Genomic DNA, 22,905 nt, shown 5'->3' with positions numbered 1-22,905 from the left:
GCCAACATGATTGTGCTCTATGCAATATTAACCAGCCTTTCGAACCATTTCAAAGCCTTGAAAATGTTGATTCATGAAAAAAGAAAGTCTATTTAGATTCTAACTCGAATTCTAGCACTCTAGGGACCGCTCGTACACCTAAAGCATGTGTTATCATTCTTGAAGCGACAGTAACTGTCGTTTTGGGTCTTCTAGTTACAGTTTGGCTGGTCCTTGGCAAGATTGAGGTAGTAAGACGTGCCTTCGAGTTTTGTGTATTGAAGATAGGAGAGTACACGGTCCTATGGCTGTTCGAGCTCGTAGATACACTGCTTCGGAATGATTTCATGATTTCGGCAGGATGAGGTCTCCTCCCTGGTGTTGACTTAGGCGATGAAACTCGTGACTGATAATTGCTTAATTGTCTTTTTGGGCTTGAAGTTGACCGTGTGGCTCTTGACTCCTGATTGCTCTGCAACCTCAAACATGAATCGCTGCTATCATTTTTGCCGTCTCTACTTCTTCTCGAAACACTAGGCAGGTTGCGATGCGCCACAGGGCTTTTATAACTTTGAGAATTGAAGAGGTCCACTGTCGTGTGTGGAGCTCCGCCATCGTTTCTACCTTCGAATGGTATCGGTTTGCCTCCATTTTCTGAAACAGTCATTCTCTCGAGAGACTCCTCATGAGTCTCAGAAGTCTCTCTAGACTCTATTGCTTCGCAACTGCGACCGGGTGTTTTATTTTTCTCGGTGTTAATGACTTCTCCGGTGGTAGCCTTCGTGGTGATTGCTCCCGTTTCCTCCCCCTCTTTGCTCAAATCTCTTGAATCTTCACTCCCAATAAGTAGATCCAGCACGTCGTTCTCGATTGTACTTGGTAGCTCGATTGGGACCGCGGCGACAATGACACCTTGAGAGTTCTTCTTCTTTCTCCCTTCAAAGATCTCTCTGGCATCAACCTGCGCGTCAACCTTCTTCTCGATGAGTACCGGTGCACTAAAACCAACTATGACCCAATCGACTCGACCCCCAGGAAGAATATTTTTTTCCCATTCTACTTTATTTCGTGTGGTATTCTCAGCCCGTGGTCGAGTTCGAAGATCAAAATTGCACTGTTCTCGCTTTCTGTCCCGAGAAAGTACGTTGTTGATGCTGGCTGCAGCGCATTAGTAAAGGTCTCCCAGACTGAAGCCATTCTCACTTTGCGACATGTTCTTTGTTGATATTGATATGCGTGGCTTTTCCGATTATTTACTTGCGTGGCTGAGATGGCTTCTTCAGACCTCAAATTTATGGTTGAGTTCTCGATCGACGATACGAGTGTTATAATGGAAAATGCGCAACTTCATATGAGGGATGAAAATTGAAGTATGAATAAAAATCACAGTCGTTTCAATGAATGTTTGTGAGACCTGAGGAGAGATATATTCTCTTTTATTTTACGAGAAAAGTGTAAAAAGGTGAATTTAAGACATGCGTTTTGGATTTCCAATTTTGAGAGAATGTGAAGCATACGACTGGATCAAAATGGAAGGTGCTCCTAAACAAGAATAATTCGTTCTTTCTCGAGGATCTGTATGATAGGAGAACTGATAAAGAGTCTTGTAGTAAGTAAGATGTATTGGGTATTGGTTTAAGTTGTACTTTGCGAAGTTGCAGATGATGAATGAGAAAACGAATGGTGTTTGGGAAGTAAGAGAAAGAAGCAATGGAGGAACTTCACCAAAAAGGAAACATACTTGAAAATCATCATGAAGCTTTGTAGCTAGTTCTAGAATCTGAAATAATAGCCATATATGCATTCAAAGAGCAACTTGGTATCTTAATGATAAATGTATTGTAGATTGGACTTATCATGTGATTCCATATTTGTCATGTGATAAGCAAAAGCACAAAGCTAATATCTTGAGCTATCATCTTGCTGCATCAGTATGAACAATCAAAATATCTCAAGTAACGCGCCATGATAGGAAATAAAGGAATTCAACATGGCATCTTCAATATCGCACAACTGCTCAGTGCCATGAATGCTGTTGACGCTCAACTGCAGGATCTCTCATATGTTCTTCCCAGAGGTGTGAAGCTCGTCGCAGAATGTGACATTTGGGGACTTGGAGGTGTACCTGTTAGGATACAGTGGATATCTGAGGTTTAAGAAAAAGGAAGCATTTCAGGATCCTCGCGGTCATCATATTATAGAAGGGAAGGAACTGGCTTGCTTTTGATTCCAGACTTCCCCACTAGGGTTACTACGACAAGGCTACAAAGGCACTCAGTGATTAAAGCTAAAAAATGTTGTGCGGATCGGGAGTGCTTTGCCATTGTTCTTCAACACAAGAAAGCGTGCTTTTGGGCAAGAAGAGGCAGAGAGTAGGCGGAGGAAGGGATGTTTCTGATTCTTGTGAAGTCCGACCTATGGATGTGAGGGCGGGAACTACAAGCTCCTGACACCAAGCAGATCTGATATTAAACTTTGTCAGTTATTATTGTGAATTCAGCATATTCGCGAATCATTTTCGGATTCTGGCAGATTTTATTACTCTCGAGTGAGGGTGAGGTAATGCAAGGCGGTTCACTCGTTCACTCTTGCTAGAATTGATGTTCTTGCCTTATTTTTTTGCATCGGTGTCTTAGAGATGTGATTGAGCATGCGTTCTTCGGCCCCAATTATGGACTCATCACTGGTGCTGTCATGGGTTTCCTGGCTTGGCTCAGCCATCAAGATGATGTTTGAGCTCGAGATATGATACCACCACCCACGGGTAGAGTTGGGAACGCGTCTGGTTCAAGCATGTTACATACTCAAAAGATGATCGCGTATTATGCAAGTTTTAATTGGTTTTCCGGATCCTTAACAACGTAAGCCTTCTGGTTTTAAAGCATGGATCAATCCGCTGCGTTATAATTACCCAAATGAGAATATGAGATTCTGATAGGAAAACCCTTGTTCGATAGCATATATCATTGCCACCTGCCTTTGCACAAATATTATCCTGCCATTACGAATCCTTCATCTCGGTGCACTTACGTCCGCGTGTTTTCTTTCTGATACACGTAATCTTTTTCAGTATTTTCCGCCCATATTGAGAATGCACTTGCTCATGTGCTGGCCTCTGATATCAATTCGCGTACAGAGGCCACGTCTGATATCTATATAACCATCTGTTACTGAATTTAGGAGCTCGGGGACATGGCCTTTGAAGTATGGTCATCTTCCTAAATTTCAGATTCATTATTGACCTAACTAAAACCATGTTGCCGAAGTCTCAGCAAACAATTGCTTGCCACCTTCCGTTCTCAACCCCTAACGGCTTTTTCCCAGTCTATCGGTACCGATCGCCACCTCAATATATTAATTCCTTTGCCACTGGTAGACATAGTGAAATTAATCTCCTGCCAATCTCGCCTCGATTCCCTACACACAAACTGCAAAAGTCCTGGTAATACTCAACCCCGAAGTTTCATTGTTGTAGTTTCAAGTGGAGTATCGCTCATAAAATGCCTGAGCCTTAGGCACAGAAGGAAAACGCTCTGAATTACAGTACTGAACATCAGACGAAGGATCAACCCCCCCTCAGTTACCGGCGGTATTACCGCCACAAACTAACCCTCGCGGCTCCGCCCTCTTCCCTCTCCTCAAAATTCGACGTCTTGTGACTGAACGAACTTGCGTTACATTCTCCGATGCACCTAATTGACATCAAGAGCCTCGACAGAAGCTACCAAGGTACATACATACCTGCATCCCCCACCTCGGAGGCCCCCAATCTTGCAGTGCCAAGCCCGAGGCCCGAGTAGGTACGTATATTCCCAGCGCTAACCATCACGTGTATGGTCATGCCACGAAGGTACATTCGAAGAAACCCCCAAGCAAAAACTAGCAAGGGAAAATTAGATAGTTGGTAAGAAAGAAGGCAAGTCGTCCGGATAAAGTTCTCAGGCTATTTATCTATAGCCTTAACTTTAACATCCCTCCACTCCACTCTCCGCACACCCCCGTTATCCCCTGGAGCATTTCCGTTGCGTACCCACACCACGCATCGAAAAAAAAACTTAGGTACAACCCCGGCCGGCAATCACCGCCCTGGGGATGAAGAAACCAGGATGAGACTAGGATGCAGATGAACGCAACCTTGTTACATACACATTACCACGTTCAAATCGAGGGCTTGCAGACGAGAGTTCCAGCAAAGTAACAAAACGGTATCACAGAATATGTACCCCAGAAATGCCTCGTTTTTATATCGTATTTGTGTCACTTGCGGATGTACGCTGGTTGTACAAAATACAGAGAAAATGCGTTCCTGGGGAAATGCGGGGTACATGTACACCACGTTACTAGCGTTTACTGGGACTGTACGTTGCTCAGTGTATTTTTCCGCCTATCCTTCTTATCATTCATTTCTCCATCGAGAAAGACTAATCTGGGAGAATCATTGGATGACTGTTACGATTCAACCTCTTCTTTTGATAGCCAATCAATAGCCTGACAGATTCCCCATAAATAACCTTACTTTAGCCTTAAGCTCCGAACTTCGCTTTCATGCTTAACCTGCTCGTTGCCTGCTTGGTTTCTTCAAGGGTTATTTATACAAGCATTTCAACCTGTCAAATTTCTTTTGATTGATTAGCCTATCCACCTAAAATACGACAGGATGCAATGTACGATCTTGGTACTCCGACGAACATCCATTGCATATCTGACAATTCACGCCCCCATTCTCGCATGAAATTCTCAGTTTTGCGAGTCATTAGGTGCTGAAGGTAGCAGGTTATGATCGGCTTTGTCATATTATAGGGTTCATTTCAACCAGTGAGAAGTGTTACCAAAGTTTGGATATGGCTTTTATGTGACAGAGATTATAGACGTGATAACGCGTTACTTAGTGCTATATGTCTCGTGATTCTTCTGATGACATACGAAGTATCATGTTACTATTTGTTATGCTAGATGAAGGAATTTTTGCGAAGTTGTAATGAAAACCATGTTTGCTAGTCTCACCGGTGGATCTCATTATTCCGAGTACCAATCAGGGAGTTTGTTGTCTTGCAAAGAGCTTCCGAGAAGAAAATTTGCAGATATGCTCCTCGATCTCTCAGAAGTGCATGCCATTATCGATATTGCTTGTACTCTAAGTTTCTTGTGGATCGACAAGGTGTAACACTTCATCTGGTCTAAAGTCTGTACCTTTATTTTGGCCCTATTTTTTTCTCCTGTCACGGGCTGGTATCGGGCTGGCAGGAAAGACTCCCATAAATCGTAGTAGCATTATCTGCGCCATCTTCTTCCTTAGTCGTCGGATGATGATTGCGAAGATTGAAATATTCCCAAGACATCCCAATCTTATAATGGCTCTCAGCGCTCATCTCGCATGTTTACATGAAGAACAAAGCTAAGCAGGTGCAAGCTCTTCTCGACGCGTCTCGTATGGCCCAGATGGGATCAGTGGAGATTTGTATGATTCGTTCCTGGCTCTCCTGCTATTAACTGTAGGCAATATCCCAGTCTTATGTGCCCTATATTATTGCTACTATCACTGCCGAAACCTGGGGATCTGCTAGTAACAAACGTGGTACAAAGAGATCGTACTTATATCCAACATGCCGATTCGCCAATGATATTCCCGCGCGTTTCGGATGTCAAGCCACAATATGTGACGCGCCTCGTTTCGTCTTTGTAGAAGCCATACCGACGCGCGTTATGCTTGGCCTGAAAATCTACTACTTTCGCGAGTATCAAATTGTTTAAATTGCTACAAAATAGGAGCAGAGGGTTAGGGAATGATAGTACCAGCTTGCGTGTAATGTCCTCATTCTCTCAGATCTTCGAGATCTACAAGATGGCCCCGACACCGAATGTTCTTGCTGGCTCGGCAAGGTAGTGCCTTGTGATAGGTATAGTTCAGGCTCACTGATGGCCCGAGCATCCCACAAAATGTTCTCCCCAGCCATTATTGCTAGAATTATGTGGGTTTTGTGATACGCCACCCCCTCATTCTGTTAGGACGTTCGCATAATGCACGGCTGCTTTTTCTAGTTCGTTCCACTAGATATTAAGTTTGGTTAGCTAGAAAATTGTCCGATATTTGAAGGACCTAATGGAATGACATTAGTGCAGAACATGCAAGGCTAGTGCTCTGACTTTAAAACCAAATTAACTCACACTCAGGGGAGGCCGGTATGCACCCAGAGCATACTGACGTACTAGAAAATAGGTCAGTGCTGGTAGAAAATTATGTTAGTGAGAGACTCTAGCGCCGCTGTGCTTTTTGAGAACATGTTGAACCAGTTGAACCTATGTATTAAATGTTATTGAGTGATATGGAAGGTTTACGACACGAATACTACCGAAACGATGTGAATTACTGCAATAGGAAAGGTCTTTCTAAGTGAGAATTGAATGATTCAGCAACTGCGTATTTCACTCCACTAGAAGCATATCTCATGTTGAGCCAATCAATGTGATTCATCTGATAGTAAATCGTCTCACTCGACCTAGACAAATTCACCCCAAGTGGCAAATACTACCTTCGTCCTTGGAAGTAATATTACTCCCATCCCACATACTACCCTTTCATGCATGCGGGTATTTGGGAACTCGGATCCATATCATAAACCAATACTTGATCAATACTAGAGGCCTACCAATTCATGCCACTCTCGTCTGAATTTAAAGCTTCTCGAGTAGGTGCCTGACCACTCAAGCAGTAAATATCAGGCCCTTTGTTATTCGTAAGGGTCTTCGCATCGTACTTGAATTGATCTCAAAGCTTGCGATTAGATCGAATTCCAGGGACAGCTTACAACGGCGCCATGCTGACTGTATTTCCGCATTAGATCGGCCATGCCTACAAGGACTCGGTCAAATGGCAGATCAATATCGCGAAGATCCCGTATGCTTCAAGGAGAAAGATCTTTGCTCTGGTGATAGGGTTCCCAAAATTCAAGGTGGCGGAGTTGACGACTACGAATTCTACCACACTTGATCGTATGTCCCCCAAGCTGTCAGATTGATGTTTGCATAGATAGCTTTCTGGTTTCGTCTCGGAGGTCGATCATGTCTATCAATGCCAATATTTTCCTGCACGGATAGAGTCGTATGTATCTTGGTACCGAACAATTCCGAAAGCGTTCCATGTATACATTGATATCCGAAGTCCAATAATACATCGGGACAACCGACCACATGTTCTTTGAGAGACCCATGAATTATCTTGTGGCAAGCGCCACTGAGTATATTGGGGACTTCGAGGGGTGTACCACATATCTCGGCACTATGCAAGCGGGTATACTTCGTTCAATGGTGGGTGGGTCTCCATGTGAGATTGTGGTGATACGAAGATACTTGTGCAAGATTCAAAGCTTTAATGTGTTCATTATTGCAATCCAGTTGGGTGCTTGGGCAAATTGTGCGTTCCATTGGAAGTTTGCATATTGTGAAAGATGCTTACCGGATGAAATTAATTTAGATGCTAAGATGACATCCACAAGATAGCTAAGAAAATTTTGGGTTTGTATTATAGTACTCACTTGAACCAATTGACAAGTCAAGCGTTGTACCCGAGGTAACTGAAAGATTTGAATCCTAGTAGCAATATCTTTCCGGCAAGTAGCTTGGTGGAGACTTTGTGCATCGGATTGTGGCCCCCCTAAAGATCGAGCTACCTTTGTATCTCTTGCCGGCTGATTCTTCAATTTCAGTATCGCTAAGTAGGGATTTCCTAAATCTCGTATGCACGTATGTCATATCTCATCTCAAGAGATAGCTCGATATAGTTCATCCGTCAGGGGATATTGCATATCGAATATGGTTATCGCGGTGATGAAGATATTCCCACGGTGGGCTTTCTGCAAAAGGCTGTGCGGCGGTTTAACCCCGCTTCGCGTCATGATTTCCCCAGACTTCGGGAATGACTGTGAAAATAGGCTGAATATAAAGAAGGGATTAAACTGCATGTTTGCAAGATTGGCGATATACTTCATTTTCTTAATTTTGTGTGTGTGAAAAGATAGATTGGCGCTGCATCAATAGAATTTATTTTCACTTTATCTCAAGCACTCAATGGATTAAGATTAAACTTTGCTTACATAAGGACCCGAGTGACCCTTGACAGTTTGAGTCAGGAACAATTAAGAGACCCCCTTGTCATTCTCGCTTATGCACGTCGTCTTGCAAATCCAATCAAGACCTTCATTTGTCCTCTGCTTTTAACTTACGGAGTCTCGGACTCCGTAACACGTTACATATACGATTGTTTTTCTTGACTACAACACCCTTATGTGGTGATATCAAACCAATCCCTTATGCAAAATACAACCAACATATGGAATTAAAGCCACCATCGATTATTGGAACACACTTTGGGCATCCCATCCTACGCTCCTTTCATACCCTTTCTGCCTTGACCAGATCTTGTACAACTTTGGTCATTTCCCCATATTTTTATATGCAAAGTAGAAGCACTCTGCAATGTGATCCATCTTACAAGGAATCTTACCTCTTCATCACCCCGCCAGGTCCATTCTCTCCTTTACTATGCAGTAGCCAGCCCTTAATATATTCGTCGACAATTCTGGGATCGATTCCTTCTCCATTCGGCCGGTTGCTTTTTACCGAACCCCAGATTTTTATATTCTGATTCTGAACCTGCATAAACATTCACAGGGGTTAAGTTGATGGAAAGCTGTGATATTTGCAGACACCCCTAAGCATATCGTCTGATATGCCAATCCATGCCGCGAATCGTCCTCTACCGGCCATTGCAGGACGCCGCTCACGCCTCTTGTTGTACACCCATAAGCGTGTTCACGTGGCACGTAATCAATAATGCTTTCGTAAGGACATAGTATAAGCCAAATCAACAAAAGCCTTAACATTCGCACTCTAAGAGCCGAGCTGGGGTTGCACATAAAATGTTTTTCGAGCTCTGATTTTCTATGAAAACCCTTACCTTCAAAAACCCTTCGTCTTATCTAACATCATCCATGCCAAGACAAATTTCATGAGACCACACCTACATGCCTTACATCAACGCAATGTCAATCTCATCTCAAGGAAATTCTCCCAACTCTACCTCCGGAAGTGTTAGACATTTCTCAATGTCTCGGGACAAATTCGACATCGATATTGCCTCGCCTCAACTTTCTATCGTAACCAATAGCGATTTGACATCTCCAACCTCTCTGAAATCACCAAATGGCCGTCGTATCGCGACTTTTTCCCGAGAAGGTATTTTGGGGTCCGCGCAAAAAGCTAGGAATTTATCACAATCTTCAGCAGATAGAGAATCCATCACAAATGCACTACAAAGCAGACAAAATCATAATCAAAATCAAAATAGAAATGGAAACGGAAACGGAAATGGACATGGAAATGGAAATCAGAACGGGAACAGTGATGATGGAATCAATCCGTTAAAAAGAAGGAGTACTGATGCTGGCATCGATTACCCCAGACGAAGAGCTACTATAGCTGTGAGTATTTCATTTTGGATCACACCAACAACTCTAATGAAATCTAGTGCGAGATATGTCGATCTCGAAAATCACGATGTGATGGCACCAAGCCTAAATGCAAGCTTTGCACAGAATTGGGTGCCGAATGCATTTATCGTGAACCAGGAATCAAACTCGATGCCGGAGATAAACTGATATTAGAGCATCTTACTCGGATTGAAGGATTACTTCAATCAACTTTAATCGGCCAAACATCCAATCTTGCTCTTTCAACCGGATCGCCGTCTATCAATGGAGGAACCACAACCAGTGGTGAGGACTTATTAATGGCAACCAATGGTGGCTTTGTCAATATGATACCTGCCACAGGTCTTGGCACGTGGGCTATCCCCACCAATATCTCCACGATGCCGAAAATTCACACCAACGCCGCACTACACTTACTCCAATGGCCTTTAATTCGCGATTTAGTATCACGACCTTACGATCCTCAGATTCTTCTTCAGCTCGAAATGGCCAGAGAGCCACTTGCTTTGTCCAAAGCGCCGTGCTTAGATTTATCAAACACCTCTGCATATATCGAAGCATTTTTTGCTAAAGTGAATGTCTGGTATGCATGCGTCAATCCTTTCAATTGGACGAATCACTACCGCGTCGCTCTATCCAATGGTTTTCGCGAAGGTCCGGAAAGTTGTATTGTGCTTTTGGTATTAGCATTGGGCCAAGCCAGTTGCAGTGGGAGCATATCCAGAGCAGTAAGTTCTGAAGATCCCCCCGGGCTTCCATATTTTGCAGCTGCTTGGGCACTTCTTCCAAGTTTGATGACGAGAAACACGGTATTATCAGCTCAGTGCACGGTTCTTGCTTCTGCATATTTATTTTATCTTGTAAGGCCATTGGAAGCATGGACCTTATTGAGCAGTACAAGTACAAAACTTCAACTCCTCTTGAGTGCGCCTGGAAGGATACCAGCAAGCCAAAGAGAATTATGCGAGCGAGTGTATTGGAATTCTTTGTTATTTGAAAGCGATCTGTTAGCCGAGTTGGATCTACCACATTCTGGGATAGTCCAATATGAAGAAGTAGTAGGACTCCCAGGAGGTTTTGAGCAAGAAGATGAGGATGGAGTGGGTCGCGATGAGCTTTGGTATTTTTTGGCCGAGATTGCTCTACGACGTTTATTGAACCGCGTCAGTCAACTGATTTACTCGAAGGATTCGATGGCGTCGACATCGAGCTTGGAGCCTGTTGTGGCCGAGCTTGATTTTCAATTATCACAGTGGTATGAAAGTCTACCTCTACCATTACAGTTTTCGTATACCCGAACCCCTCTTGCGGATCCGGTCCAAACCGTATTAAGACTGCGGTACTTTGCCTGCCGGACAATCATTTTCAGGCCCTATATTCTTGCAGTGTTGGATAATGAACAAGCGGCAATGGATCCATCAGTTCGAGAAAACTGTCGGAAATGCCTTGAAGCTTCCATTAGACAACTAGAGCATATCAGCGCACAGTAAGTTTTGTCTCTTCGTGGTCTCGCCGCGATAGTCTAGCTAACCTCATTTTCAGCCATGCAGGTCACATGCCATATCTCTGGCAAGGTGCGCTCAGTATTGTCTCGCAAACGCTTCTCGTAATGGGTGCCACTATGTCCCCCTCCCTTTCCGCGATCATCAACTCACTCGTCATCCACGATACAATCGACGGTATAATCAATGACGTCGTCATGGAAATAGAAAGATATGCCCACTTAGCACCCAGTCTAAGTCTCTCTGCCGAGATAATCAGAGAAGCCGAAATTCGAAGACGCAGCTACCTTGGCGGTTGAATGTAGATCCTTCCAAATCACACATTATTGTTAAAATCGACACCACAAAAAATGACGACAATCAGCACAATGACGATGATCCCCAACGCATTACGAGTGGCAAGGGGCAAAAAAGGGCCGAATCTTCAGTAGTCTCAGAAGTTATCATACATACTATTTTCGGGAAGATGAAGACTGGGTAAAGCCACGATATATATGAAATTGGGGCTGTGGTTTCAGTCCAAGAGACTGCAAGATGAGGAGATCGAATTCTTTTTGGAGTTCCTCGAATTCTCTACGTGGCAGCTAGGCTCCTCGGGCCTGAATGCCTAAACAGCCAATTTGAGTGGTTGAGAACCACCCCGCATTTTCCAGGGTTATGATTTTGGACGTTATGTTGGATGGGTCCTACATGTACACTGCCACATGTTGTATATAGTTCTAGTTTTTGAAGTGGCTGGTAACTAGTGGTAGTCATGCTGTACAATGCTTGCTACTTCTTTTTATTATTATTCTATATTGTAATCCTTGTGTATATTATGCATTGCGTGGGATCGTGGAATTTTTTCATTTCAGAAGTCACTTGACCAGGGCATTATATTAGAAAAGCATGAGATATTAAGAAAGAATCAACTCATATTTGGAATTTTAATAAAAAGCGCATACCTGAATTTGTACTCACTCCGGATTCCTAAAAATCCTTTGACATGCAAGATAATTAGTGGCCTGCGTATTAAGATTGTACGATGACTCGGAGATACCTGTCTACTACTCGATTAATAGTTGTACACCATCCTTTTGTCTGCCGTATACTATCATTCAGATCTTGATTCATTAAGGGTTCGGCAACAGATAATCTGACACGAATGCTGCCTTGAAACTCTTACCATCATCCTGTTGGTCCCATCATATGACCATCATGTGACCGTACACATTGATGTTCTTTTAAACCAATTGCTGTTTGTTGATATGTGTTGAGATATTTGAAATGACCCTCGCACTTCTAAGTACTGCTTGTGCTATTGGAAGTATGGAAGCCCATCAGCAACAGTTGCGACGTTGGGATTGACCTGAATCTCTTAAACAAACATACATACAATCTTAGCAGTCACGAGATAGCGACCACTCCATATGAAATCCCTTCATCTCGCGAGAAACAACACACTCAACGCCAATATTGTACGCAAATGTTGCGACTAATTAATGAGGCATGGCATCTAGTCGGCACACTGAGAAGGAACATCACACCAAGACATATACAGAAGTCGAGTAAAATATCTCCTGTCCAAGCCGAAGTTGTTGATATAGAGGAGGTAAGATTGTATGCCCCAAAGCGCATAGGCAAGAGACTAGCGAAACACATCAGAGGTAAATTTCTCGTGCCGATTTGTGATCCCACTGTAAGTAGTTTGCTTCGCTCAGGATCTTGAAGAAAAGCTCATATTGCGAAATTATTGCTGTCTTTATTTCAGAACCACATACCCAGATCACGAGATGGACTAAAACAATCTATTACTGTTTCGGCTAGAGAAGCTAATCCACCATCCTCTAACGAGCAAACATCAACGGGAACGATCAGAAAAGAGAACGCGAAAGAAAAGATTTATTCCAAGAGAGGATAGAAACACTGCTTCGGGAGATTCCTTGATATGTCTACTAACCTCTAACTAATCAGGCAAAGATCTTCAACTTTCGATTAAAAAATGCCTCTTTACTTAGCTACTACACTCCAGATTGTATGTGCAAGCAATGACATATGTACAATAAGAGTTCCGCGATGACAATCTAGTTGCTATTATCTCTGAGTATCTTTCCACAAAGCTAATTATCTATCGCATTGGTGACATTACTAAGTCACACAGACTTATGGTACCAAGATTTCCGATCATATTATGCCCATATTTTCCAGACCCCAAAGCGTGATAAACTCTACTACAATTGCATCGTTCAGGAAATCCTTCTCGTCTCAAATCATCTTCGGCAAGAAGTTACCTAACTACCACTCCCTCAATTTGATAATCGCTGATAACTTCCACTTGGCAGTTTTCAACTCCCAATCATCTTTCTCACCATCTTATCAATTCCACCACTGGCCGATTTCTGGACGTTGGCAAACCTCATGACACCACAACTCTCACTCTCAACATGCTGTACTAACCCACTCAAAACAATAAATTCTCTACCACAGCTTGGACCTGGGCATCTGTACATTCTCTGATCATGAACCGGACTTCTCAAATGACCGTTCAGTCCTTGTAGAGTGTTGAATCCGCGATGGCACATAGAACATTCATAGTAGAAGCCATTCCAAGAACGCTCAGTGGCGATATTGGTAAAGGAGGGGGAACTATATTCCATAAGAGGTGTAGTAATTACGTGGTTCTTGTCTAGACAACGGATCGCGGCATTGATCCTTTCGCGGTTCGAGCCAGAGGGACAACGACTGGATTCGAGATGAACGATGAGAGCTGATACGGTTGGATATTGAGTGGGACAAAGAGGACATTTCATTGGGAATCCCTGGTGGACTTTAGAGTGTTGATGCTGTGAAGGTCAGTTTTCAATCTCAGACTGAACATTACCGGGCTGTAAAACTGTCAAAAAGACACTGGATGTCCAGTAAAAACATACCTGCATCAGATTGTTTTCGTTCATGAACATTCGATTGCATGGCGTACAATAACGATGACCATGTTGGGAGACGTGATGGTTTTCGCGAGCCACGCTAGACCAGAACCAACTATCACATCCACTACACTCGAATTCAGGTTCTGCATTGCTGGAAGAATATCCATCATCAGAGGGTTCGAAGTTACGATGTGCGGAGCTATTCTCAACGTGCTGATTGTAGCTATTTTCGCCATTGAAATAACGTTCGCAAGGGTCGCAGTAATACATTCTGAGTAGGACTGAGATGGAATTAGTGGGGACGAGGAGGAATGTACGCTTTTCAGTCGCCTAGCGAGTAAAAAGTCTTGGAAAAGTTCGAGCTGTGAGAAGGAATGTGAGACTTCAAATGAGAAGATGTCACAAAGGAATGGTTGGTAATAATTATTTGAAAGCGGAAGGAAAGAATCACAGATGGAAAGAGTTACCAAGCAGAGATCAAAAATCGGCTTTTGCACCTAGACTAAACTTTACACTTTCACGAACGAAAGCTGAATACCCATTTCCAATCAGACAATCATTACATGAACTTAAAGTCGGATGGCGGAATGGTAGGAGGATACTTGCATCTGCAGCTAGGTAGCCAACGTAAATAGGGAAGCGAGGTGCATTTGTTCCAGAATTCCTGCAATAAGCATAAGCCCACTGGCTTAAAACTATGAAGGGAAAGTACACTGAGTGCTGCAATCTCATAATTCATGAATACATCTCAATCTCTCAACAATGCAGGTTTACTTTCCCGGCCACCATATTGACCGCGACCAGCCTGCAGTAACGACTCAGCGTGCGATGCAGCAATGGTACGAATAAATAAATATTTCACAGAAACTGACCACCCTCCAACCCATAAATAATCCGTTGAACAAGTATTATAGCTCGTTGTCTCCCCGCCTCAAAGACCCATTCTCTGATGGAAATATAACACATAGGCCATATAACCATATAGCCTATCCTAGTATAGGCCCCTAGAATCCATACGCCCTACAAGACACCTTCCGCAGAAGCCTTTGCACGTTGCTTTTCCCGCAGGTTCTAAAACATTCATCATCAAACCCCGAACTCACCCAGAGAATAACACTATAACCAGCAACACATGAAATCAAGAAGAGTAAAATGGTAACACCAAAATCCTTATACAATATCTATACTATAGAGTTACAATTTACTTGACCCTCTTTCCCTTCCCATATCCCTTCCACCCAGCCCTTTCCCAATTCTGTCCAGTGCCGTCCATCCATTCAACCATTCCTCCTCCTGAAGTACATTCTCAGGTCGCAATTTTTGAAAAATTCAACATCTTTTCAGATCTAAACCACGCACGTTCACGCCCGCATTCACGCTATCAAATATGTTCCCCATGTATGACAATCACTGCTCACTCCACTCCCCATCCACTCGTGCCCCGAACAAAACAGACGTAAAAGAAATGGAATCACACGCATCAGCAATAAAAATCTCAAATAGGTAATTAAAGAGCTTGCATGCAATTTTAAGCATTCTAGGTAATAGAAAGGGGAACAGGGAAATAAGAATATTAAAGAAAAGAAAAGAAATCTACTCGATTCTCTTTTTTCCTTCCTCGGCATTCGCGTAACGAGCTGTGCTCAATCCACGTTCGTGCTTAGTTGCTACTAGCCCACCGACTAATTTGTCTTTGCGTGCGTTGCTTATTGCTTCATTATAGCCTTCTGTAGCCCAGGGGCGAGGATTGAGCTTGGGCCAGTTGACCTGTAAAGAAAGTGTTAGTAGAATTGCTTGAAGGAAAGAAAGAGACGATAAAGTGTAGTATCAGGGGTAGAGAAGGGAGAAAAGAGTGTGTGAGAGGAACATACATATAGCATTCCGTTGCCGTAAACAAAATTAGCACACCATGCTCCTACTACCAACCAAACCATAACCCAAATTCTCAACGGTAATACAGCGGCGTTAGGTAGACGAGGGGTGAAGAGGCCAACAAAAACGAAGAAGATACTGAAGGCAAGGATATAAGGGATGCTTTGAATGAGTAATGGTCTCCTATCGGCAGTAATAAGATGAGAGCCAATGTTTGCATTACTAGGAAGATAGTAGCCGAGGAATAGATCAAATGAATCCTGCTTAGGTCCGTCTAGGAAGTTATTTCTCACGTAACGCGTGATAGAATTTTGGAGATCTTGAAGAGCACCTGCTTTGGTTCTCACACCTGTCCTTGTGAAATCTGTTTTGAGGGCGCCTGTTCCAGAATAGGATTTGGAGACGACATCAGCGTTGTCGGCCCAAAGTTTACGGAAAAGAACTTCAAACTCGGGGTCGGCTGTTGTAAAGGTCTCGCCACGAGTGAGAACACCAAGATCTGTTAACTGTCGATTTAGAGTCCATCGGCCGAGCATGCTTTGGACAACATTTGTTCTATCAAGGCAGTCCATACAATTTGTGCGGACAACACTAGTCTGGTGATTGCGAACTTCGAGGCGACCATCAATATCAGCTGGCATATCAATTCCACGGAAATACTGTTGTGCTTCAAGGGCAGAATTGAGTTGGTCAAGCAATAATTGTGCTCGGTGCCATTTTAATCCTTTGGTTTCGTTGTGAAAATCGAAGTATACGTAGTGCAGTCTGTCCATCTCTTGTCTCTTTCCACTAGGCTCAACCACCCGGAATTTCTCATCTGTAATTTGATCACTTTGTCTGCTTTCAGTTGGCGTCGAAACCAAAATCTTTACCATCTGTTCATATGCTTCTTTTACCCGCTGCTCGCGTCCTTTTTGGTTTACCAAATTTACCAAATAATTGTCCCCATAAATTCGGATCTGCTCATCGAAATGCGCCTTAGCGGCAGGAACGGCGCTTTCTACTCCTCGAATCTGAAGTTTTGGTGTATAATGTAAAGTGTTGACTTCTGCCCAAAATACTGGGACACTTCCTCTGGTTTGTACATATGACAATATCTGCATCTCCTTGTCGCCTGGTCCTCCAACTTTGCCATTTTGCATTCCAGCACCTCCGGCAAATCCACCAAGCCCACTGCTGTTATCATTCAGAATGATAATTTGCTCCGTCTCATTGAAATTCGAAACATGCCCATCCTCATCCACACCTCGAGAAAAGTATCTAGTTCCAGCTCGGTATCTGGATCTTCGGGTAACCAAGATAAAAGTCAATGGAGTAGATTTGACTTGAGTGTGGACGATCTCAAACATTCCAAACATAACTGGCAAGATATATGGATCCGCCGCTGGTTGTTGTCCATGTTGATGTCGAGACCCAGATGTTCGGAAATCTATTAAATCTGACTGTATAAATTTATTCCAAAAGAACCGGTCGTCTGCTCGCTTCCATAGAGGGGCTGATGTGTCAAGTTGCGATTGTCTCTGAAAAGTGTTGGTAATGTCGGAAGAATATGAAAAGTACATCGGTGCAGACTTGATGAAGATCTTGAGGAGGTTTAGGTAGGTATCTTCGTCTTGATCTCGAAGCGCTCGTTCTCGGAGAGGTAAGAATTCAGTTGTGATAATTTTAAACACCATATGCCCCTTCAGTCTTCCAATAGGTTGTGCCTTTGTAATTACAATAATGTACTTATCTAGGAAGAAATCAGTTCCAACTCCTGTATAATGTGGCATTGTAAATACCCAGTCGTAGTTTGATCATGCCCAAGATGCCAGCAATACTGGATACACGCTTTCCCCCCAAAAGTGCTCCATCATTAAGTCGTATATCTCCTGTTGGTCGATCAACTACGAGTGTTGGTGCTGAGGGTGAAGATGGTGATGTGAATGCGTAATGCGATGTTGAGGCATGGACGTTGATATCTCTAAAGGGTAAAGAACTAGCCATTTTGACTGATCTATCCTGTAGACAGTGTGTATCGTAGTTCTTCTATTGTCTGGTTCTCACAAACAAATTCCTCTGCTGGCGCGTACGATCTGATCTATAATTCAGTCAAGCTTGATATAGCTGTTCTCTAATTCGAAGCTCGGAGCCTCGCAATATCTAAAATTAACACTTGGTGGATACACCCTAGAAGCACCCCCTTGTTATTACTAATCTCGTCCCTCTCTGTCTGTTCCAGATCAATATCTAAAGTTTCAAAGTACGGAGGACAGAACTCTTCTTGATATTCATAATCACTTGAAATGATTAACAGATATAAAGGAGTAAGACATATTCATTAAAATTACTATATTTATTAATATAATTCTACATTACCCGGGTAGCATTGAAAAATTAGCTCCAGTTTTGACAGCTACTGATTCAGATACAGGTGTGAATCTAACATTGAATGATGAGCGTTTGATAGGCTGACGTTCAAAGAGCATCTAAACAATGCTCCACGTGATCATGATTGTCCCAGTAATCGAAGCGATTTAGGATCGTCGTCACTTTCCAGGTTGCGCTGTTTCTCAAGACCAAGCAAGATAGCATTTAACTTTATCTCAACCATTTCCGCCTTCCTCCTGCGAATTAAAGCCGCCTAAGTACTACACGAGCATATACAACTTGCCCAGCGATATATCCCATTCCATCAAATCCCATACACAACCACAACCACATTCACATTTCAACATGGCTGCTCGAGGTCCACCAGGCTCCCGTGCTGGAAACTCACGATTTGCGCAATTTAAATTGGTGTTACTTGGTAGGCTATTCCCATGAGTTTCTGATATCTTCATCAAATCAGTTGCTAATCTTTCATAATAGGGGAATCTGCCGTCGGAAAGGTATGAGCTACCGTTTGCTAGTTGGATTTATTCTAAATGCTAATATTCGGCATAGAGTTCATTGGTTTTACGATTTGTTAAGGTATTTCCGATCAGTTCCAAGCAATGGCATTATTTCAAGCTGACATATTGCACCAGGATCAATTCGATGATTGTGAGTAGCCTTCCAACAAATCTCGTTGCTATATCAAAAGCCTAGATACGATTCAAACAGGGGATATCGGATGAACAAAGACCACACCGCTGACCATACGATAGACCGCGAGAGTACTATTGGCGCTGCATTTTTAACTCAAACCATCTCCCTCGACGAACACACCACAGTCAAATTCGAAATATGGGACACCGCAGGACAAGAGAGATACAAGTCGCTAGCGCCCATGTATTATCGAAATGCCAACTGTGCTGTTGTTGTTTATGACATCACACAAGCTGTACGCTTCTCCGACTCTAAATTGGAAAGTACTTCGCTAACAAATGTGACAGGCCTCATTGGATAAGGCCAAATCTTGGGTGAAAGAACTTCAACGGCAAGCAAACGAGAATATCATCATTGCTTTGGCCGGAAACAAGCTCGATTTAGTTACGGAACAACCGGATAAACGTGCTATTACTACTGAAGACGCTTCGAATTATGCTAGAGAAGCCGGTTTACTATTCTTCGAAACTTCTGCTAAGACATCGGAGAACGTAAGGGAATTGTTCACAGCAATTGCAAAGAAGTTACCATTGGATCAAGCCGGTCCAAGAAATCCAAGAGCTGGTGGTCCAAGGGGAACTGGTGTTGATCTTAGACCCGAAGCGCCAGGAACACAAGCAGGGCCAGGATGTGCTTGTTAGAGAAACTTTGTGATGAATATGCGGTGGAGTATGGGACATATTGGGTGGAATGAACCTTTGATACCAAGAATGAGCTATTGTCGGGACTTTCCACAAATAGTGTTCCTTTTCGAACAGATTGCTTGGTTGAGGGTAGCATACATGTGGCCACTTCAACATTTACGAGAGCAATCGTTTTTTAATACCTTGATGTCTCTAAATTCTCGTAGGAAGGGGTTTGATATGCAGCAGATTTCTGCTTGCCAGGCGTGAGGGTTTTCCTTGTTTTTCTCCTTTTGATGAATTAGTTCTTCGGCATTTGGGATGTACGATATGCAATAGAACCATGCATTTAAAACAATATCTTTTTATTGCACAAGAATCTGTGCTTAGAGAATGATCACCATAGGAATTGTGTCAATACATATAAATAAATCAAAATTTTGACAATATTTCGTAGCCTTGCACATTTGGCTAATGTGAATTCCTACCCTGGGATTTTCTACATCATCAGCCAAAAAGTGGTGTGGTCCGAGCTTCTGTAAACTTGAAAGTGTTTTTATCTTGAATTGTGTAATTGGCAGAAGAGGACGCGCAGTTTTAACATCACCAACCTCAAAAATAACTTATCGCTCCACGCAGCCCGTCATGCTGCGAGTTGGTCTTCGATCTTCGAGGACGTTGGGTCTGAAATCCAACGTCGTGAGTCCTGGACGTCAATGGAGAGCACAAAATAGCCGGGTGAATTCGGATACTATGGTATGAAGCTTCAAGATGTTCTGTCTCGAACAATTAAGTAGTGATATGAATGCTGATAGTTTTTACAACTCTAGAGAAGTTATGCCGACAAACCAAGTATAGCAGACTCGAGACCTCCAGTACTTCCAGGATCTGCCAGCGCGGCTACATCTGAACCATTACCACCTGGAGCAATAGTAACATCAAATACCGCCCCAACACCAGCAACTCCAACCTCTACCACAATTTCTGCGGAAAATGTTCCTCTTACCCCCCCTCCTCCAGGAGTTAAGTCACCAGGGCCTCCCCCTCCATCTTTCATCCCACCACCTCCCGCACCAAAGCCCAAGAGACGCTTCTTCCGCAAGTTCTTCACAACATTATTTTTGTTAACAACATTGGGCTTCGGTGGAGGAGTTTACTATTCTCGAATCAACGATAATTTCCATGACTTCTTTACCGAATATGTACCTTTCGGAGAGGAAGCAGTCCTTTATTTCGAGGAACAAGAATTCAGAAAGCGTTTCCCTCTGATCGCAAACCGAGCTCCAAGGCCTTCAAGAGATACTGGCGAACAGGTCAAAATCCCAAGTCAAAGTGGCGTATCATGGAGGGTTGCCAATGAGAACAAGGAATCTACTGGACGACACACTAGCTCCGCTAAGGACAAGGCGAAGCCATCGGAAGCTGTTCAAACACCACAGGACTCAAAACCAGCTGATAGAGTCAAGGCTGTTGAGCAAGTTAAGAGTGAAAATGCACCAGTAAAGAACTCTCCGGCTCCAGCTGCTGCGCCTGCCGCTTCAGAAGTCAAGTCAAGCAATGTTCAAAGGGACCCAGAAGTCAATGAGCCATCTAGAGCATACAAGAAGATTGAGCGAATTGACCCAATTAATATCCCTAATGGAAACGAGCCTGTAGTTCAAGAATTGGTTAAGATTATGAATGATATCATTGCAGTCGTTAATGCCGACAATGCAAATGCTAGATTTACATCTACTATGGACAAGGCCAAGTCGGAATTGAACAGAGTTGGGGGCAAGATCTTGGCTATGAAGGAGGCAGCATTGAAGGAAGCTGACGAGAAGATTAAGTCTCACGATGGAGAATTCGATCGTGCTGCTATGCAACTCATGCAAAACTTCAAGAACCAGCAAGCAGAGCAGGAGATTCAATATAGGGCCGAGTACGAAGCCGAGCGCAAGAGAATTCACGAGAACTACGAGAAAAAGCTGAAGTCTGAGCTCGATCGCGCAAATGAGGTCAATGAGCAGAAGCTCAAGAACCTTTTGACAGAACAAGCAGTTGAACTCAAGCGTGCGTTCTTAGCTGATGTCAGAAATCGCGTGGAGGAAGAACGTGAAGGCCGTCTCGGCAAGCTTTCCGAGTTGACTAACACCGTCAATGATCTCGAGAAGCTTACTGGTGACTTTAATTCAGTTGTCGACGCAAACCTCAAGACTCAACATCTTCATGTTGCAGTTGAAGCCGTTCGTGCTAACCTCGAAAAGTCTCAAATTCCACGCCCTTTCACAAGAGAACTTGCTGCACTCAAGGAAATTGCATCTGATGATCCAGTTGTTAACGCAGCGATTGCATCCATCAACCCAGTCGCTTATCAAAAGGGTGTTCCAAGCTCAGCTGCCCTCATTGACCGTTTCCGTCGTGTTGCATCTGAAGTCCGCAAAGCTTCGTTGTTACCTGAAGAGGCTGGTATCGCTAGTCATGCTTCAAGTTACGTACTAAGCAAGCTTCTGTTCAAGAAGAAGGGTTTGGCTACTGGTGATGATGTCGAAAGCATTTTGACTAGAACAGAGACATTCCTTGAGGAGGGTGATTTGGATGGTGCAGCTAGAGAGATGAACGGATTAAAGGGGTGGGCAAAGACTTTGAGTAAGGATTGGTTGGGTGAGGTCAGAAAGGTCCTCGAGGTTCAGCAGGCTCTTGAGGTAAGTTTTACTTTCAATTTACCCTTCACACTGATTTGATACTTCAATTACTAACAATTCCCAGGTAATTGCAACCGAAGCAAGATTACAAAGTTTGAGAGTCGAATAGAGAAAAAACAAAATTCTTCCCTATAATTGATTTGTACATGAAGTTCAATGTTGGTGAGCAGAGACGATAGCCACATGTTGGTGGAGAGATCGGTCAGTCATTAATTTTGACTGTTTGTAGAAGTACGGATAGTAAAATTAGAATACATGTACTTTATTACTGCTGATATCATAGTGACGGGTTGACTTGGTGTCTCTGCGGTGAAGTGTGAGTTTGCAAACCATGGAATAGTATCAAACCGAGGCCATTAAGCTGGAGGTAGCAGCGAGTGCTGGTGTGACTGAGCTTTCCAATATTCACATCTAGCTCTCTGGTGTACTCGACTATGGTTCGGATGATCTTCGCTTTCGAGCAATTGTCGGTCGTCAGGATACCAATCATCCCTTCCTTAAACATACATTACGATGTCTGTTTCAATATCTACCTCGCACTCGTATCCCCATCCTATCAATCAGACTTCTAATTCACTGTTCATTATGACTATGCGTCTATACTGCTTGATCTCCGTCGAAAAATTCTCGCTGTCTACTCCCTCCCCCATTTAAAGCACGCCGTTATCATACCGTCCTTTCCTACAGCTCTCACACAGTTTCTTGTCATGTGGTTTCATTCGATGCTCTCTTTTATACTCAGAATTCTCCATGTTTACCCAATCCCATGCGGATAAAAAGAGCTC

At 43.3% G+C, this 22,905-nt stretch overlaps 7 protein-coding genes across 7 annotated transcripts; 3 read left to right on the top strand and 4 right to left on the bottom strand.

The window, feature by feature from the left end:
* Positions 1-88: 88 nt before the first annotated feature.
* On the bottom strand, positions 89-1,192 carry EAE97_007727 (uncharacterized protein; the record flags this gene model as incomplete). Its single annotated transcript, XM_038878241.1, has 2 exons — positions 89-1,137; positions 1,183-1,192. 2 exons carry the CDS (start codon positions 1,190-1,192, stop codon positions 89-91), a joined length of 1,059 nt encoding a protein of 352 aa, XP_038731079.1.
* Positions 1,193-3,555: 2,363 nt separating this feature from the next.
* Positions 3,556-3,805, bottom strand: EAE97_007726 (uncharacterized protein; the record flags this gene model as incomplete). Its single annotated transcript, XM_038878240.1, has 2 exons — positions 3,556-3,671; positions 3,721-3,805. The coding sequence occupies 2 exons, from the start codon at positions 3,803-3,805 to the stop codon at positions 3,556-3,558; spliced, it is 201 nt and encodes a 66-aa protein (XP_038731078.1).
* Positions 3,806-8,297: 4,492 nt separating this feature from the next.
* On the top strand, positions 8,298-11,905 carry EAE97_007725 (uncharacterized protein). The gene is made up of 3 exons (XM_038878239.1): positions 8,298-9,455; positions 9,503-10,950; positions 11,007-11,905. The coding sequence occupies exons 1-3, from the start codon at positions 9,000-9,002 to the stop codon at positions 11,263-11,265; spliced, it is 2,163 nt and encodes a 720-aa protein (XP_038731077.1). The 5' UTR covers positions 8,298-8,999; the 3' UTR covers positions 11,266-11,905.
* Positions 11,906-13,290: 1,385 nt separating this feature from the next.
* EAE97_007724 (uncharacterized protein) lies at positions 13,291-14,142 on the bottom strand (the record flags this gene model as incomplete). Its single annotated transcript, XM_038878238.1, has 2 exons — positions 13,291-13,788; positions 13,876-14,142. The coding sequence occupies 2 exons, from the start codon at positions 14,140-14,142 to the stop codon at positions 13,291-13,293; spliced, it is 765 nt and encodes a 254-aa protein (XP_038731076.1).
* Positions 14,143-15,465: 1,323 nt separating this feature from the next.
* On the bottom strand, positions 15,466-17,730 carry EAE97_007723 (uncharacterized protein; the record flags this gene model as incomplete). The annotated part of the gene is made up of 3 exons (XM_038878237.1): positions 15,466-15,639; positions 15,744-17,476; positions 17,526-17,730. 3 exons carry the CDS (start codon positions 17,728-17,730, stop codon positions 15,466-15,468), a joined length of 2,112 nt encoding a protein of 703 aa, XP_038731075.1.
* A 729-nt stretch (positions 17,731-18,459) lies between these two features.
* On the top strand, positions 18,460-19,454 carry EAE97_007722 (uncharacterized protein; the record flags this gene model as incomplete). The annotated part of the gene is made up of 6 exons (XM_038878236.1): positions 18,460-18,532; positions 18,595-18,614; positions 18,670-18,696; positions 18,753-18,768; positions 18,873-19,048; positions 19,101-19,454. The coding sequence occupies 6 exons, from the start codon at positions 18,460-18,462 to the stop codon at positions 19,452-19,454; spliced, it is 666 nt and encodes a 221-aa protein (XP_038731074.1).
* A 627-nt stretch (positions 19,455-20,081) lies between these two features.
* Positions 20,082-22,417, top strand: EAE97_007721 (uncharacterized protein; the record flags this gene model as incomplete). The annotated part of the gene is made up of 3 exons (XM_038878235.1): positions 20,082-20,192; positions 20,267-22,120; positions 22,185-22,417. The coding sequence occupies 3 exons, from the start codon at positions 20,082-20,084 to the stop codon at positions 22,227-22,229; spliced, it is 2,010 nt and encodes a 669-aa protein (XP_038731073.1). The 3' UTR covers positions 22,230-22,417.
* Positions 22,418-22,905: the final 488 nt, after the last annotated feature.

Source organism: Botrytis byssoidea (genome assembly GCF_014898295.1).
Source record: "Botrytis byssoidea strain MUCL 94 chromosome Unknown BBYS_015, whole genome shotgun sequence".
NCBI classification, from domain to species: Eukaryota; Fungi; Ascomycota; class Leotiomycetes; order Helotiales; family Sclerotiniaceae; genus Botrytis; species Botrytis byssoidea.
The sequence above is the reverse complement of the archived record's forward strand: the minus strand, read 5'-3'. Positions and strand labels throughout refer to the sequence as shown.